Raw genomic sequence first — 14893 nt, 5'->3', positions numbered from 1 at the left:
CTCCAGATGCTGAAGCCCTGTCCCTTCAAGGTCACCGGTTTCAGCCCAAATATTCCCGCCGAGCAGCCGATGGGTATCCTTCCCTGCCGCTTATCATTCAATGGTGGCCCTGCATTCTCCCTGAATCTCACCATTATGCCAGGCAGTAAATACCCAAGTCTACTGGGCCGCGATATACTAGAGAATGCGATGACGGACAGCTTCACAGTCGACAATAAGAATCGTACTCTCTCATTTTGCTACAACGAAGCCTTCACACAAACTGAGACTCAAGTGGTGAAGCTGGACGGAGTGAAGCGGACCAAAATCAAGAAATACTTGACGACTAGATCAGCGGTCAAAGACAGCGATCGGTCCCGCACTCAACCACCACGAGAAGTCCCAAAGCTGGACGCGCCGAACAAGAACGCAGCCAGGTGCCCCATTCAGCTAGCGAAGCAAAAACTCGGAATAACCCTACCAGCAGACGCAGACCCGGGGCAAAAGAAGATGGTCGCCGAGCTGTGTTTGGAATTCGACGACAGATTCGGCTGCGACGGTCAAAAAATGGGTGAATTCCCGTTCGAGATCGAAATCCCGACTGATGGTACGAGTCGAAACATCAGTCAACACCCGATTCCGCAAGCTTTTCATGGTCAGGTCAGCGATCACATCTCCGAACTGCTCGAAACGAAAATAATAGAAGAGATCAAAGACCAGAAAGGGTTTAACAGCCCGGTATTGCCTATTCCTAAGAAATCTGGGGAAATGCGCTTCTGCATCAACTACAAAAACAGCCTGAACAAATGCCTCTCCGACAAATCCGACCCTTACCATCTCCCAAGCATGGAGGATACGATTGCGAACATTGGACCGGGCAATAAGTTTTTCGCCACAGTTGATCTACGAAGTGGATATTGGCAGTGCCCTGTAAAGAAAAGCGACAGGTACAAGACTTCCTTCCAGTGGGGTGGGAAATCTTACGCCTTCTGCAGACTACCATTCGGTTATCGATGCTCGGGGAATATATTCTCGCGCGTCGTAAACACAATTCTCGACTCAAGCCCCACCAGGAAAAAGATGCTTTCTTATATCGATGACATAGTGTGTTTTGGGAAGACTTTCAGCTGCTATTACAACACTCTCCGAAACCTATTCATCGCGCTCCGCAAGTTTAACGCTAAACTCAAGGGCGAAAAGTGCTCTTTCCTACAATCCGAAGCTCACTTTTTGGGCCGAATCATCAACGAAGATGGAATCAAACCGGACCCTGCGCAAGTCTCCGCTCTTCGTCAGATGAAACCCCCACGCTCCCAAAAGGAGTTAGCTTCATTAATCGGGTCATTGAATTGGATCCGAGGTTTTCTAGAAACGAAAATGGGCGAAGCTATTTCATCCGGTTGCTTCTCGAGCAGAATGAAGCCCATAAACGATGTTCGAAATTCGGCGAACGAAACAAATTGTTTCAAGTGGACCAAAGAAGCGGATTTGGCGCTCAAGGAAATTCAACGACGACTCTCCGAGACTCCAGTCATAAGTTTTCCTAACTTTGACGAGTCTTTTCATCTCTACACAGACGCGAGCCTGTACGCAGCGGGTGGCGTCCTGCTACAAGAGTATGGCGGGAGAGTGCACCTAGTAAGCGCGATTTCCCACACCTTCAACAAAGCTGAAAGAAAATGGAACACTTCAGAAAAGGAAATGTTTAGCATTGTCTGGTGCTGCGAGCGACTGGAAAAGCTCCTGAAAGGTAGATTCTTTCAGATTCACACAGACCACCGATCTTTGATCTTCCTACACAAAAAGAAGTTCAAGAATTCTAAAATAAGCCGATGGCAAAGCCGATTGGAAGAATTCGATTTTCACATTGTCTACATCAAGGGATCAGAAAATCAATTCGCCGACTTTATGAGCCGCAGACCTGGCGAGGACGACAAATCACTTGGATACGACTCTGAGTTTCCCGTTGGTCGCGAGTACGAAATCGACAAGAATTCACCAGTACGTGTCTTCGTCCCTTTCTGGAACGAAAATCAGTTTCCGGAGAAAATCACTTTATCAGAGGTGAAGATACATAAGGTAAACGTCAAGGCTATCGCGGCGCCAATGGAGATTCCGTTGGTGTCAGCGAATTATAATAACATTCTGGACTATCAAAGGGAGGACTCTGCTCTGAGTGCAATCATCACTTTTCTGGAATCTGGTAAGGAGCCACTGGACATAAAATCGCTGGTGAAGGACTCCGACCACCGACAATCGTCTCTACTCAAGATGGAAAAAGCTCTGTTCCTGGATAACACTACCGGGTGCTTGATGTGTCAATTCAAATCTGGCGCGCGGGCGGTGGTACCGGAAGCGGTAAAAGTCACTTTCTCTTTCTAGCTCACGACTTGTCCGGTCATCTGGGCGAGCCGCGGACTTTAGAGCGATTAGAGGACGTTTGGTGGCCTTCATTTCAAGACGATGTTTCTAACTACGTCCACAGCTGCGTCCCTTGCCTACGCAGAAAAGGATCTGCTGGAACTCGTACCAAACCGCCACTTGGAACCCTTCGTCGTGGAAAAACAGCTGGCGAATCGATTCAGATCGATTTCGCTTGTATGCCTCCCGCTGGCGGATTCAAGTATTATTTGGTGGTGGCGGACACTTTCTCTCGCTACACTTGGTGCATTCCGACGCGGTCCGACACTGCTATCTGCGCTGCAAAAGCGCTCATCTACAAGGTCTTCCTTCCCATGGATTTCTTGCCGAAACATCTACACAGTGACAGAGGTACCCACTTCTGCGCAAGCGTGATTGACGAAATGTGTAAGCTTAACCAGATAAAACATACAATAAGTACCGCATTTCACCCTCAATCAAACGCTTTCGCAGAAAGAGCGAATCGGACTATCAAAAACAGTCTATTCTGCATGGTCAACTCATCTTCCGGTCGAAAAACTTGGGCCGACTGCGTTCCCCACGTGATGCGCGCGCTCAATAGTGTGAAAAACAAAAGCACGAAAATTTCACCGCGAGAAGTTTGGTTTGGCCGAAAAAGTACTTTCACCCACTCTACTGGCGCAGAAATGACAGCGGAAACACCTCAGGTGTTTGGTCTCAATGTGGGAGCTTTAGCGAAATCGGCGGAAGCCATTGTGAAAACTGCGATGGAAGCTGCTGACCGAGCCATGGAGCACAGGCTGAAAAACGAGCCTAAGCCGAGACCAATCCCCGCTGGCGCTGTCGTGTACATTAAGCGAGAAAACCTGACCGACGCTAAAAGCAAGAAGGAACGCTGGGTAGGTCCCCTGAAAGCCGTTTCGAGCAACGACTGGGTCGTCATGGTCGAAGATAAAAAAGGACAACGTGATTTCATCCATCGAGAACACGTGGTTCACGCCGCAGAACGAAATCACGACTTACGCTGGATTGATTACTACGAGGCCGAGTACGTATTCCCACATTTAACCGAAATCGTTAAGTCGAAAGTCCCACAAAAATCGCCTGTTCCTACTTCCAAACCGATGGAAAAGTCCGGGTCGAAGTCGCATGGGGGGAGGAAATCTTCTCAGGTCGCGTCGACTCCGATGGTTGCTATGGAAAAACCGCCAAGATCATCTCTATCACCTATTTTGGAAAGTAGACGCCGATTGGACATGGAAAATCTGGGAGATACAACCGCTACATCTATTTTGGACTCGTCGGTAGCTCCAGCCGAGCCGTCAGATCGCTGGTACTCTGGTGGTACTCTTTATGAAACTGCCGAGGACATGTCAGCTGATGCTACAGTGATTTCGGAGGTTGCTGCGCCCGACAATAGCCATATGTCAGTCGATAAACAAAATTCAACAGTAGTTGAGGGCTCAGCAACTGAAAACAGCAAGAAAAGAACCCGTCCAAAGTCTTCACCAGATCGTCAATACTCAGCCGGCGCCGATCCGAATGCGACTTTAACCGAAGTTGGAGCAGCTCATCTCCCGAAACATACAAAACGAGCACACCGTGAAACGAGGCCCGTCGAACCTCTAAACATCGGCACAAACTCGGGTCAGTCATACGACTAAGCGCAAGTACTGCCCCACTCAGGTCCCCTATTCATCGACCGGGGCCTGAAAAGGTACGGAAATTATCACAGTTTACCGTCGCCGACGTATTTTGAGTTCTTCTACATGTGCAGCTACTCCTTCATGTCATCACCGCTCGGACATCACGAAAACTTCGCATCTGATTCAAGCTTTTTCCCAAAAAAGGGTTTTTTAACGCGAATCAGACTGCCTCGACGTTTCGAACCTGCCATGTTACTCATCTTACGCTTATACTCCTGCAAAAATCACACACTTTGGCCTTAGAGGACGTTTCAGTCTCATGGGGGGTATTGGGATCTTAGATTCGTTAGACTCCCTCGTCCCCTAAGGTCACTTGCTTATCTAGATCGAGCTTTGCTCGGTCGCCGCCGTGTATTTCTCTCCATTCGGTAATTCACGCAGTTCGTGAATTAACCTCTATTTTACTCCAGCTCGAAATACAGACGTCAAAGATACTTTACTCGTTTTCTTCACTCGTCCAGATATAGAGAGCAGGCAAACTACGCTAGAAGTGGGAGATTCAGCAGAAGCTAGGATCCCTTCAGAAGAAAGTCTACTGACAAAAAGAGAGCGATGACGAAAAAGAACCGCGAGATGGGTTGCACCTCGATTTGTCCCGGTAAGTATTAACTACAGTAGGTACCGAGAGTAACAAATCGATCTAGTCTAACGCTATTCTAGTCTGAATACGTAAAGCTTATGCTCTGATGTCTATTTTTTCATTGCAAAGAAGAGGCAAACAACAGCAAGTTTTTCTTTTTTTTTGAATATTTGTTTTTGACGTTTTACAATGTTTCTACAGGAAAGACGTACAGAAGCTCTTTGTTAGCGGCCTTAAAAAGTTGAAACTGCTCAGAAAATAACATCATAGAATAGAATAGAAAATTGCTTGTGACTCTAGGTTGTGAATTTCTTGAATAATATAATTATACAGTCAGGTCTTGCAATTACGCGGTTTTTATTTTCGGGATTTTGGCTAAAAACCACGTAATTGCAAGCCCTAAAATGCACTAAATAGTGCAAATTGTGTATCGGATTTTCCCAAAAAACCGCGCAATTGCAGGTCGCGCAATTGCAAGACCTGACTGTACTTTGCAAAATAACTTGATAGCTTCATAACTTGTTTCGGTTGATTTAGGAGTTTGGAATAAGGTGCTGTCTGTGTTTGGGATGCCTATGCTGGGCTTCAAATTTCAGTATGGGATTACGAAGCTTGAAGCTCCCAAACAAAGATAAGTTTTAAAAGAGGAGATTGTATATAAGTTACAAAGCTTGTACTTGTCGTTGGGTCTAATCTCGTCGAGGTTGAACAAGAGGAATATCAGCTTGAAGACATTTGCTAATGTTTTTAAGGGAAGAAGCGATTGTGTGTAAAATGCATCCTGGAGAGTGAGAGCTGTAACGTTCCGCTAGAAAAAAAAAGGTATGAAGAGGGCTTCCAGGGCCACATTTCGCCACTGCGGGCAAAAACGGTTTTCAAATGACATTCACGAAACCGACCCGGCGACTGTGGACGTGGATTGGGGCCTCTCCTGGAGGAGCATAGAATGGAATAGTTAAGGGAGTAGTGGTAATTCTTTTTTGGGAAATTAAAAGTTGTTGAGGCGGCGATTTGTGGAAACACTCGTTTTCCGAAAAGAGAAAACGTTATGGACAGACGGCGTATTGTGATAGGCGCGAAAAAAATATATAGATAAAAAGAATGGGTCATCATTAATTCTTTGCTTTATAGGAAGATTTTCAGGCCAGAAAAGAATCTCAGAAAAGATAGAGTCAGGAGAAAGAATCTTCTCAAGGTTAATTTCGTTGCTTTTCTTGTTGATTGAACTTTTGGGAATTTACTTCCCATCGTTTGGTTTGCTTGGTTTGGTGTGAGTTTTAGCATTCGGAACTAGATTTATGCGAAATATTCGAACAGCGCGAAAAATAGAAATATTGGGAATGAAGAGGACTTTTTGGGAGTTGTCGAAAACTGAATAAATACTTTAAGTATGTTTATCTCCCTGTACGAAAGAGAACGCTAGAATTAATCTGTAAAGATTGGAAAGAAGGAGAAAAATAAAGATTGAATGAAAAGTTGTCTTTTGTTTTGCGGAAAGTAAGAACACGAAATTACTTTTTAGAAAAAGTCGAGGCTGCGGATAGAGTTGAACGATCAAATTTACAAAAAAAGTACAGAGTGGCTATTTTACTCGGACCCGACGGATAATGGCACCGAATGGTTTGAGTCCTCTTGGTACGGCAGTTGGATCGACGTTTCCAGTCCAAGCGGGCCTGTGTTGGGCGCCTGGAATCCAGATTCTGAAGAAAAAGGTCATTCTTGTTGCTCTCTAGCTGCGATCTAACCATCTGTTTGAGGGGGTTGAGGAGAGACCATGTTGTCGTCTCCAAAGGCGGATTCTGAACTCTCGCTCAGCTGCTCGCTCGGTTCGTTCTGAGCCGAAAGAACAGGGTTGACATTGTACTGCTCGATGCCCGTACTGGACGGTTGGTGTGGCGTCATCTGGTGGTACGAGCTCCCTAAAATCGAAGCGATAAAACACTGGATCAAGTCAATCTACGCTACCGCTGTTGTACGAGTTGCAGTAGTCATAGGCAGTGTAGTCGCTCCACGAGTAGCACTGATTCCAGAGACTGTTTCCAAAGTTATTTACTGGCGGCGGGTTTCCACATGGCAGTGTATGGTCGCCGAAAGAAAAGGACTGCTGCTCATTGCTGTTTTGCTCATTCGGATTGCTTGGGCTCTCTTCGAAAGGGATCCCCGACTGGCGAAAAAGGATCAAGTTAGGTTTGGCGAAACGAAATTGAAAGTTACGTTTACGCGGTGGAGAGTGCGCTGGAGATGCGCGCGAACTCGGTCGACATTGAAAGACGTGCGTCCGAACTTGTTGTAGCAGTTCTTCGGAAGACATCCGCAGGGAAAGTACTGGCGATCGACCTGAACGGAAATCATGACTACTGAAAGTAGTAAAATCCCATCGAATGATTATTCGATTCGCTTTTTTATTAAAGATAAGAGTCATCGTCTATAATTCTCTTTTTTTTTTAGTCGCGATGGAGAATATTTGCGCGATGAGTCATCACTTTGCGAACGCAAAAGAATGCTGAGTCACACCTTTTTGACTAATTTTTTTTCTGCGTCAATAGAGAATATTGTGGCTATTGAGAATCTCTTCATATTCTTTGTTTGATTATTAGTTTTGTAATATAAATCGTGTTTTTGAAGTAATTTCTGTGAGAAAGCAAGATTACCTGGCATCCAATGCCATTGATGTGGCACTCGCAGGATTCGGGATAGCAAATGTTTTGGCAGTTGCAGCCACAGTTCTCTCGCGAGCTTCTGAGATTGATTTCGGCGAATTGCTGCTCGTTCTCGAGGCGCTGCTGCTCGCTGAGCTCGGACGAGCTCGACGCGAGCAACTGCTTCCTCCGCTCGAGAGGGACAGGCATCAGACAGAATCCACTATTCGGAGCCATGCTTTCTTCATTCTCGTTTTCAGAGTCCGAATCGGAGTTGTCGTTTTCCACGTCCAACTGAAAGTCAAGATGAGTCTTCCTTGATTTCAACAATTCCTATTTCTGCAAATTACGCGAAAACTATTCTCAAGGTAAAAAACGGCAGGACGTTTATCAATTTTTAATTTCACTGATCGATTCCGCGCGAAACATTTAAATGATCTCATTAATAAGCAAAAGTCGCAGATTTAGCATCGCTGGCGAAGGAAAAGACAGGGGGCTTTACCTGGCGGTTCTGGTACCAACGTCGGTATTTTCGTCGACGCGAGCGTTCTCGCTCGATTCGGTACCGGTCCAGGCTCACTTCTCGCCCGCTCATGTGGCGTTTTTCTGAAAGAAGGGTTTACAAATTGTGCCTTTATGTTAAGGACTTACCCATTCCTAAGGAGTAGCCGCCATTAGTGGGCATAGTGACAAAGCTCTGAGCGCGTGGGAACTTGAACTCGCGCACGACGGTGAACTTGATCGAGCGTGCGGGGCGTGCTTTCTTCTTTTTCTTGGCTTCGCACGCGTTCTCCGCTCCCTTGATGGCGCTATTTTTGCTGCGCGCGCATTCGTCGTACTCGAACACTTTGAAGTCGTTGAGACTCTTGATCACAGAGTCGCTCGAGCTTTTCGTCGATTCCTAACAAAATCTGTAAATCTAAGCACTCATGTTGGCGCAATACCTCCTCGAGTTCTTCAGTGGCGTAGGCAAGGTCCACGCCGGAAGTGCTCGAGCTGGACGAGCTGCCTGAGTTGGGCGAGTCGCCTTCTTCGGACTCGCCGCCCTCGTACTTCGTCCGCTTCAGAGCCACCTCTGGCGACTCGTCCGTCGATTTCCGTTTTCTTCGGTCGCAGTTCGCCTCTAAAAACGCTCAATCAGCTGATATTCTCGCGAATCCACAAAGCCGCCACGAAAAAGGTAACATAAAAGTTTACCGCTGGCCAAATCCTTGGGCGATAGTTTCATGAATCTAACAAAAAAAATATTCAATAATTTTAGGACTAGTCAAATAAAAACGCGCGTGTGGCTGTAAACTGCCAAAACCAACAGAGTTTCCTTTCTTTTCTCCAGAAAGAAGAAACTCGACGCGTAATTGATCGATGTAAATAATCATCAGGAGATAGACGAAAAGTCCAAAATACTTTATTTTTGTGTATTACTTTCTTTATTTATTTTCGTCTTTGTCTCGTAAACAGTGTAATCGATCAGGATGGCGGTTTTTATGTCTCCTAAGGTTATACAGAACTGTCTTGCCTGTACAAAGATTTGAAGCTAGCTCTAATACTATTTATCGCGTTAAATTTTAATTGGTGGCACTTTTTCGCGATGTTATATTGCAAGGGTGTGTGAGGCGATTAGCGTCAACCTTTTGATAGGTAAAGTTCTATCAGCGGCGAGAATAAACCAGAATCGATTATTATTGATCCAAGAGCAGTATAAATAATTTACCCCGACTCTGGCGAATGCAAGCCGATCAAAGGTGATTAATTCTTTCTTAAAGCATTCCAGTGTGTTCCACTGCGACATTGTTAAAAAAAGAACATCTTTAAAAAAGGTACTTCTTTCGACATCGATAATTGCTTCTTTGTTACATATTTATTGCCGATTCTGTTAACGAGTATTAATTGCGGATTAAAAGGAGTGGGGCAGGCTTGATCTCGCAAAAAGTTGAGTACCAATAATAAAGAAAAAGTCAGCGGCCAGTGGACCGGATCCGTCGACTGGATTTTTCGCCCCGCGGCGCTTTTTCACCGATTTCAGCGCTGCTGCCCGCCCCTTTCGAAACTAGCCAGCCCGATTCTATTGTTTCCTTGAGCGGCGATTAATCCCTCTCCTGCTCTTGTCTTTCTGCCCTTGCTTACCTTGGCTGGCCGCGAAGAGCTCCTCGACCTTCTCCTCGTCGTTCTTCTCATCGCTCCTGTCGCCCAGCCTGTCGCGTAGACGTTCTTCCGCGGTTGTTTCTTTCTCGCCGATTTCCGTTGTCATTTCTGCTTCTGAACACAATTCTCTCGTTAATTAGCTCTCTTTCTTTTATCTTTCAAAAGTGTTTTTCATGAATAACTCTTCCCAGCTCGTGTCAAAATCAAAATCGTAAAAATAATTTAATTTTCTGTCTTCCGAAATTTCAAATTTGCGTTTCGCCAGTGTAATCTCTGAGTGGTATTTAATTCTATCTTTATTTTTGGTGCGATCAGGGCGCAAACTATAAGTCACTAGACTTATGGCTTGCTACCTCATCGAGTACCCCTTCAAAAAGCAGCGCCAGTCGCTACTACCCCGGGCAAGCGTCGCGCTCCCGAGCTCATCTCACTCACTCAAGCAGTGTGGTAATCTCGGCTCTCTCTCCCTCTCTCCCGAGCTGAAAAATGACTTTTGCGCGAGCGCACACTTTTTCATTCCTTTCATAACTCTGTCTAATCTTTTACAAGCACCACCACCAACAATCCGCGACTCTCGCATTTATGGTAGTCCTTGATTAATGTTCCTTGATTAATGAAGCTCCTTGCCTTTCCTAAGGAAGCTAACAAGGCCAGACTCGCTCCCTTTCATTCATTTTCAATTTTGATAAACTTGATAAAGAACTCATTGATTCGATTCTCGAATCGATGATTAGTACTACTCAATGACATCGTCATTTGCATAATTTAAAGAAGAGTAGAACTGTACGAGACAATAGCTGTCTGGCAGACTGATCACAAGCTGTACATGTGATCATCTGATCATGTTTAAGAAAAAGACAGTTTCGCGGAAAAAAGAGGAAGTGAAAAATAATTTATCCAAGACGTCTCGAAACACCATGTTTTAATGGTGCGTGCTCACAACAACGCATTTTCCCAGTTCTTCTTATCAGTTACGTTTAAATCAGTCTGGCCGACAGTAAAACAGCCGCGCATAAATGGGAATCGCGCTGTGCACTTCCGGAAAACTTCCTTATTCGCAAAATTCCTATTTTAGAAAGTCAAGAAGAATATATTTAGTCGATTATAGGAAAATTAACAGATAGAGGAAAATCGCAGAAAAGAGAGAGCGCCACGAGCTCGAGCTTGGCGAGGTTTGTATTCTCACGAGGTGTGTTACTTTTTACAGTCATGTGAAATCACGGAACGTGCGATCTGTCCAGATTCGTTATAAAAATTTTATAACCGCTTATTCAGAAGTTATAAGTTATAACTCAGAAGTGGAGGCAATAAATTGGTAAAGAATCAAAGTTATAAATCCTTCTATAAACGGACTTTTAACAATTAACTTTTCTTGTTTTGTAAAATTAAATAAAAGCGCAATTCCAAATTAAAATAATGGGTAATCGTTGTAATCAAAATCATTGTAGTAATTTTAAATTGGTAAATAAAAAAAGAGGGATGACGGAAAAAAAAGCAGGCGCGGCTGTTGAAATCAGAAAAAACTACCACACCGCGTTGTCTCTCCCTCCCTGTCCGTTGTGCGCCGACTCGCACCGTTCATCCCTTTTTTTTACAATTCTATCGCCGCAATATTCAACTGGCAAATCAAGAAGCTGCTACCAGCGCTCGACCATGGTTTATCATGAATGCGAGGTGATAAATGATGATGCTTGGCTGATGTTTTTTGATTTTGATTACGAGTAGTGACCTTGGATGACCTTTGCAAGGAATTGAACTCGCGCAAGTTCAAACCCTTCTGAAGCTCGAAAATAAGGGGACGAGAAGAGTCACGTGTAGCTAGGTGATTGGGACGAGGTCTAGAAGCTTGGATGAAAGGGGAAAGTGGCTGTTTGGTCTGTCAAAAGATGGATAAACGAGCGATTGAAGCAGGAGCCCGGGCGCAAACGTGTTTGCCCAGTCGGCCACTCGACTACACAAAAGACAATCACGAGCAACATCAAATCACTAAAATGACAATTTTAGTGTATCCTCACTACCGACTCCCACACGAGGTTAAAACAACAACTACAGGGAAGGGAATACTCTATTGCAACTGGTACCACTTACAATCATCCTAATTGACAGTTCGCTTAAGGGTGTCAACAGCGATTTTTCTCAATTTATTGTCTAAAATGATCTTCTTCTGTATCCCTTAATTTTTGGGTTAAACCAATTTATGGAAGTGATTTTCTGGATCAGGGTTTTGATTGGCCGGTAGGCCAAATACAGCAATCTTATTGGTAATCCAAAAATTCACTTCCATAAATTGGTTCAGTCCAAACTTTTCAATTGATATCGAAAAACTTAGTTTTTCCATTCGAAATCTCAAAAAGAGAGCTTCTTCCCGAAATTAAAGCTCAATTACAAATCTGAGTGAAAAAAGAAGCTGGCAGAATTAATCGTTTGAGACAGTGAGGAGAAAGTAATACGCTGCTTTAGATCAATGAAATCGCCACGTGATCAATACTATCGTTCCTGTCTATTTGTCTATTCTCTGAAAAAGTTCGAGGCGAACTTTTGCGATTCTAGTGTTCTCTCTTGATAAAAGACGGCGTGATTGTATAAATAGAAGTTGTTAGGACGCCGTTTTAGAATAATCCAAATCTCTTGTTTGATCTGCTATCGGCCCAATGATGTTGAATTTACACTTATTCCCATATTATGGCAAACACTGAATTCCAAATGTGTGATTTCCCCAACGACCGAAAAATCTACTACACCCTTAATGCTTTCCGCCGCGAGGCAACACGCGCCGCTGGCCATCACACAATTCAACATTTTAGCTAGTCATTTACAACTCAACAAAATCCGACGTAAAAATTCCCCTCCCCTAAAAATTTTCAAAAATTTTTCCAAAAATTTTCCAAAAAATTTCCAAAAAAATTTCCAAAAAATTTTCCAAAAAAATTTCCAAAAATTTTCCAAAAAATTTTGCAAAAAATTATCCGAAAATCACAATAGAAAAAGAAAAAAATTTCAACCTTTTTGAAAATTCAAGCCCGAAAGTGCGAAATCTCACGAATCTGGTCGAAACACCCACTTTCAAGCGGAAGTAATTTATTATAAATTGGCGATTTATATTCACGATCGTAAAAGCGCCGCAAAAGAGCCATCATTTGGCGACTGAAAAGTGACAATATTTTTTCCGAAAATCTTTCGATAGTAACGCTCAGTTCAAAATCGCAGCGTTCCAAAATCGCGAAAACGTCACAGGGCAAATCACATTTTTATGCTTTCCTTTGACAGCACCCAAAGCGCGTTTACTCGATCAAAAGTAAACGCTCTTTTTCAAGGCGCGATAGAAACAATCAGTTTAATTTTCCGTCGAGTTCTAGGGCGAGCGCGCTCTCTTTCCTCAAAACTCTCTGATGGAAAAGTTCGCAAAAGATGATTTTTCGTTGGGCAGAATCTTTTTTGACGATTCGAAAGTGATAAATAATCAATAGAGCTGCGCCTTTGTTCGAAAACCTAATCACTCGCGCACAGTGTTGCTCAACAATTGAAATATGATGGTAAAACCTTTTAACACTTCCCAAAACGGTTCTATGCTTAGTTTCGTTTTTTAACCCATGCGCGCGGGGTCGACCAAAAAGCGTCATTTTTTCCACTGGCGCTCTAATCTGGGCTCGGCAACCTGTGTAGAAAGCCTGAGTCAGGGTCTGAAAGAGCTGAAATTAAAAGCCGCGCAGCGGCTTTTAAAAACGAAGCCGCGAAGCGGCTTCGCCAAAATTTTTGAAAGATTGTAATGGTAGTATTAGGAAGCCGCTTCGCGGCTTCGTTTTAAAAGCCGCTGCGCGGCTTTTAATTTCAGCTTTTTCGGACCCTGACTCAGGCTTTCTACACAGGTTGCCGAGCCCAGGCTCTAATGACAAGAATACTAAATCGAAGGAAATTTAGAAAAAAAAAGTTCGAAAAAAAATAAACTTAATTTCACGCGAGTTCTCTCTTTTTAGAGGAATTTCGATAAGAAATGAAAAAAAAAGTTAAATTGCTGGAGTTCGGCGGGAAATATCTCTCTTTGGGCTGGCGGGCGCTTAATACTGGGAAGCGTTTGTGCATGGCACGAATCAGATCATAAAAGGCTTTATGACTATCGCTAGCACTCGATTTGTTCATTTCTTCGATTTCGCCCCTTTCCATTATTCATTTGCTCCTCGCCAGCACCACAAATCGAAACTTACTCTTTTTGATAAATACTCTTTTTAGTTTGCGCAAAAACAAGTTTTTTTTCAACCAAGTTAAAGTAGGTAGTTGGATATTGTGATGATCACTAACTTGGTCCTCGTCGAAACTTGGTAGTAAGGATTGGCTTAGTCTCTGATCGTAGACATGGCTTGTCTCTCTGAAATCGAATAGAGTCGAGCACGTCGTCCTGTGACTTCAGAGAGGAGCTTCGCACCTAATAACTCAGCACTGTTTAGATTTGTGTTCTAGATTTGTGGACTCGTTATCATCAACTAATCAGCAGTTGCACAAGCCCTCCCCAATCCCTCAGAAGCTTCTCACCGCGCCTCAGTGCCAACTTCCCCAACCGGTGGCACCTTCCATGCGAAAATGAAAAACCATTCCCAGCTTGAGCTTCTTGACGCAAAAGCACACTAACATCGATCTCGCATTGATTTTGTTTTGTTCTTTCGTTTTTTCTACAAGTTTAAAACCCAGCCAAATACCTCAGAAAATCAACTAAAAAACAAGAACTCTACTACAGATCAACTTCAACTTTCAAATAAAAAAGTGCTTATTTGTTTTTGAATTTATTAAAAATAAAAATTGGAGCGTATTCTTGTGCTGTAAATTTCATTATTTTTTCTTGTCGTATTTTGATTTTCAAAAGAAAGAGCTCGAAAAAGCGCTAGAAAAAAGTGTGATCCCTCTTGGTGATCATCCCCTGGGCTGAGCAAGCGGAAGGAAGTAGCTACTTACAGTTTAGTTCGTTTCCAGTTTCCTTATTTGAAATTTGAAGGTGCGGTTAGTGTAATCTGTTCAGTGTAATCTCTGTTCGTATTCTCAAAAATCACTAATTATCAAAAATAACAAATTGTGAGCCTTAGGCTGAGTACGCACATTCTACTACGAGTGGGTCCAGTAACTTGCCGCCGACGCAACGCCCGACACTGGGCGCTGATTGGTCGCTGGGGGTACTAGACCGCATCTCGGCCTCCCGCTGGCCACGCTCCAACGACTTGCCTGGGCGCCATATCAAACGGCAAAAAAAAGGGATGAGCAGCAATTCATCCACTTCTCGACCGGAATCTCAGAACGGAGCGCTCGGGAGCACACACTCTTAGCGCAAAATACAAAATAAAAAAATAAGTTTTTCTCTCTTTGAAAGACTCTAATTTCAAATAAAAGCCTCTCACCTTGCCAAAACACTCATCTTCTAAAAATACTATCTTTCTAAATACCTCTTTTAACTATATTCAAAAGTCATCCATTGATTGAAA

The 14893-nt window shown here is 43.7% G+C and overlaps 1 protein-coding gene across 1 annotated transcript; it reads right to left on the bottom strand.

The window, feature by feature from the left end:
* Positions 1–4815: 4815 nt before the first annotated feature.
* Positions 4816–14530, bottom strand: LOC145710303 (uncharacterized). Its single transcript, XM_081788038.1, has 10 exons — positions 14373–14530; positions 9411–9542; positions 8231–8409; positions 7938–8187; positions 7789–7892; positions 7299–7580; positions 6862–6984; positions 6613–6811; positions 6393–6566; positions 4816–6347 (listed from the first exon to the last, which is right to left on the bottom strand). Exons 2-10 carry the CDS (start codon positions 9532–9534, stop codon positions 6235–6237), a joined length of 1548 nt encoding a protein of 515 aa, XP_081644164.1. The 5' UTR covers positions 9535–9542; positions 14373–14530; the 3' UTR covers positions 4816–6234.
* Between the last annotated feature and the right edge of the window lie 363 nt (positions 14531–14893).

This window comes from Oikopleura dioica, chromosome XSR, assembly GCF_907165135.1.
Source record: "Oikopleura dioica chromosome XSR, OKI2018_I68_1.0, whole genome shotgun sequence".
Lineage (NCBI taxonomy): Eukaryota > Metazoa > Chordata > Appendicularia > Copelata > Oikopleuridae > Oikopleura > Oikopleura dioica.
This window is presented reverse-complemented; position numbering and strand designations above follow the sequence as displayed.

Excerpts from the sequence above, each read along its gene's own strand:
- LOC145710303 (XM_081788038.1), bottom strand. The coding sequence starts at position 9,534 with ATGACAACGGAAATCGGCGAGAAAGAAACAACCGCGGAAGAACGTCTA. Across the intron at positions 6,812-6,861 it reads GCACTCTCCACCGCGTAAAC|TCGGGGATCCCTTTCGAAGA; the intron begins GTAACTTTCAAT and ends CTTTTTCGCCAG. Across the intron at positions 6,567-6,612 it reads CTGCAACTCGTACAACAGCG|GGAGCTCGTACCACCAGATG; the intron begins GTAGCGTAGATT and ends CTTCGATTTTAG.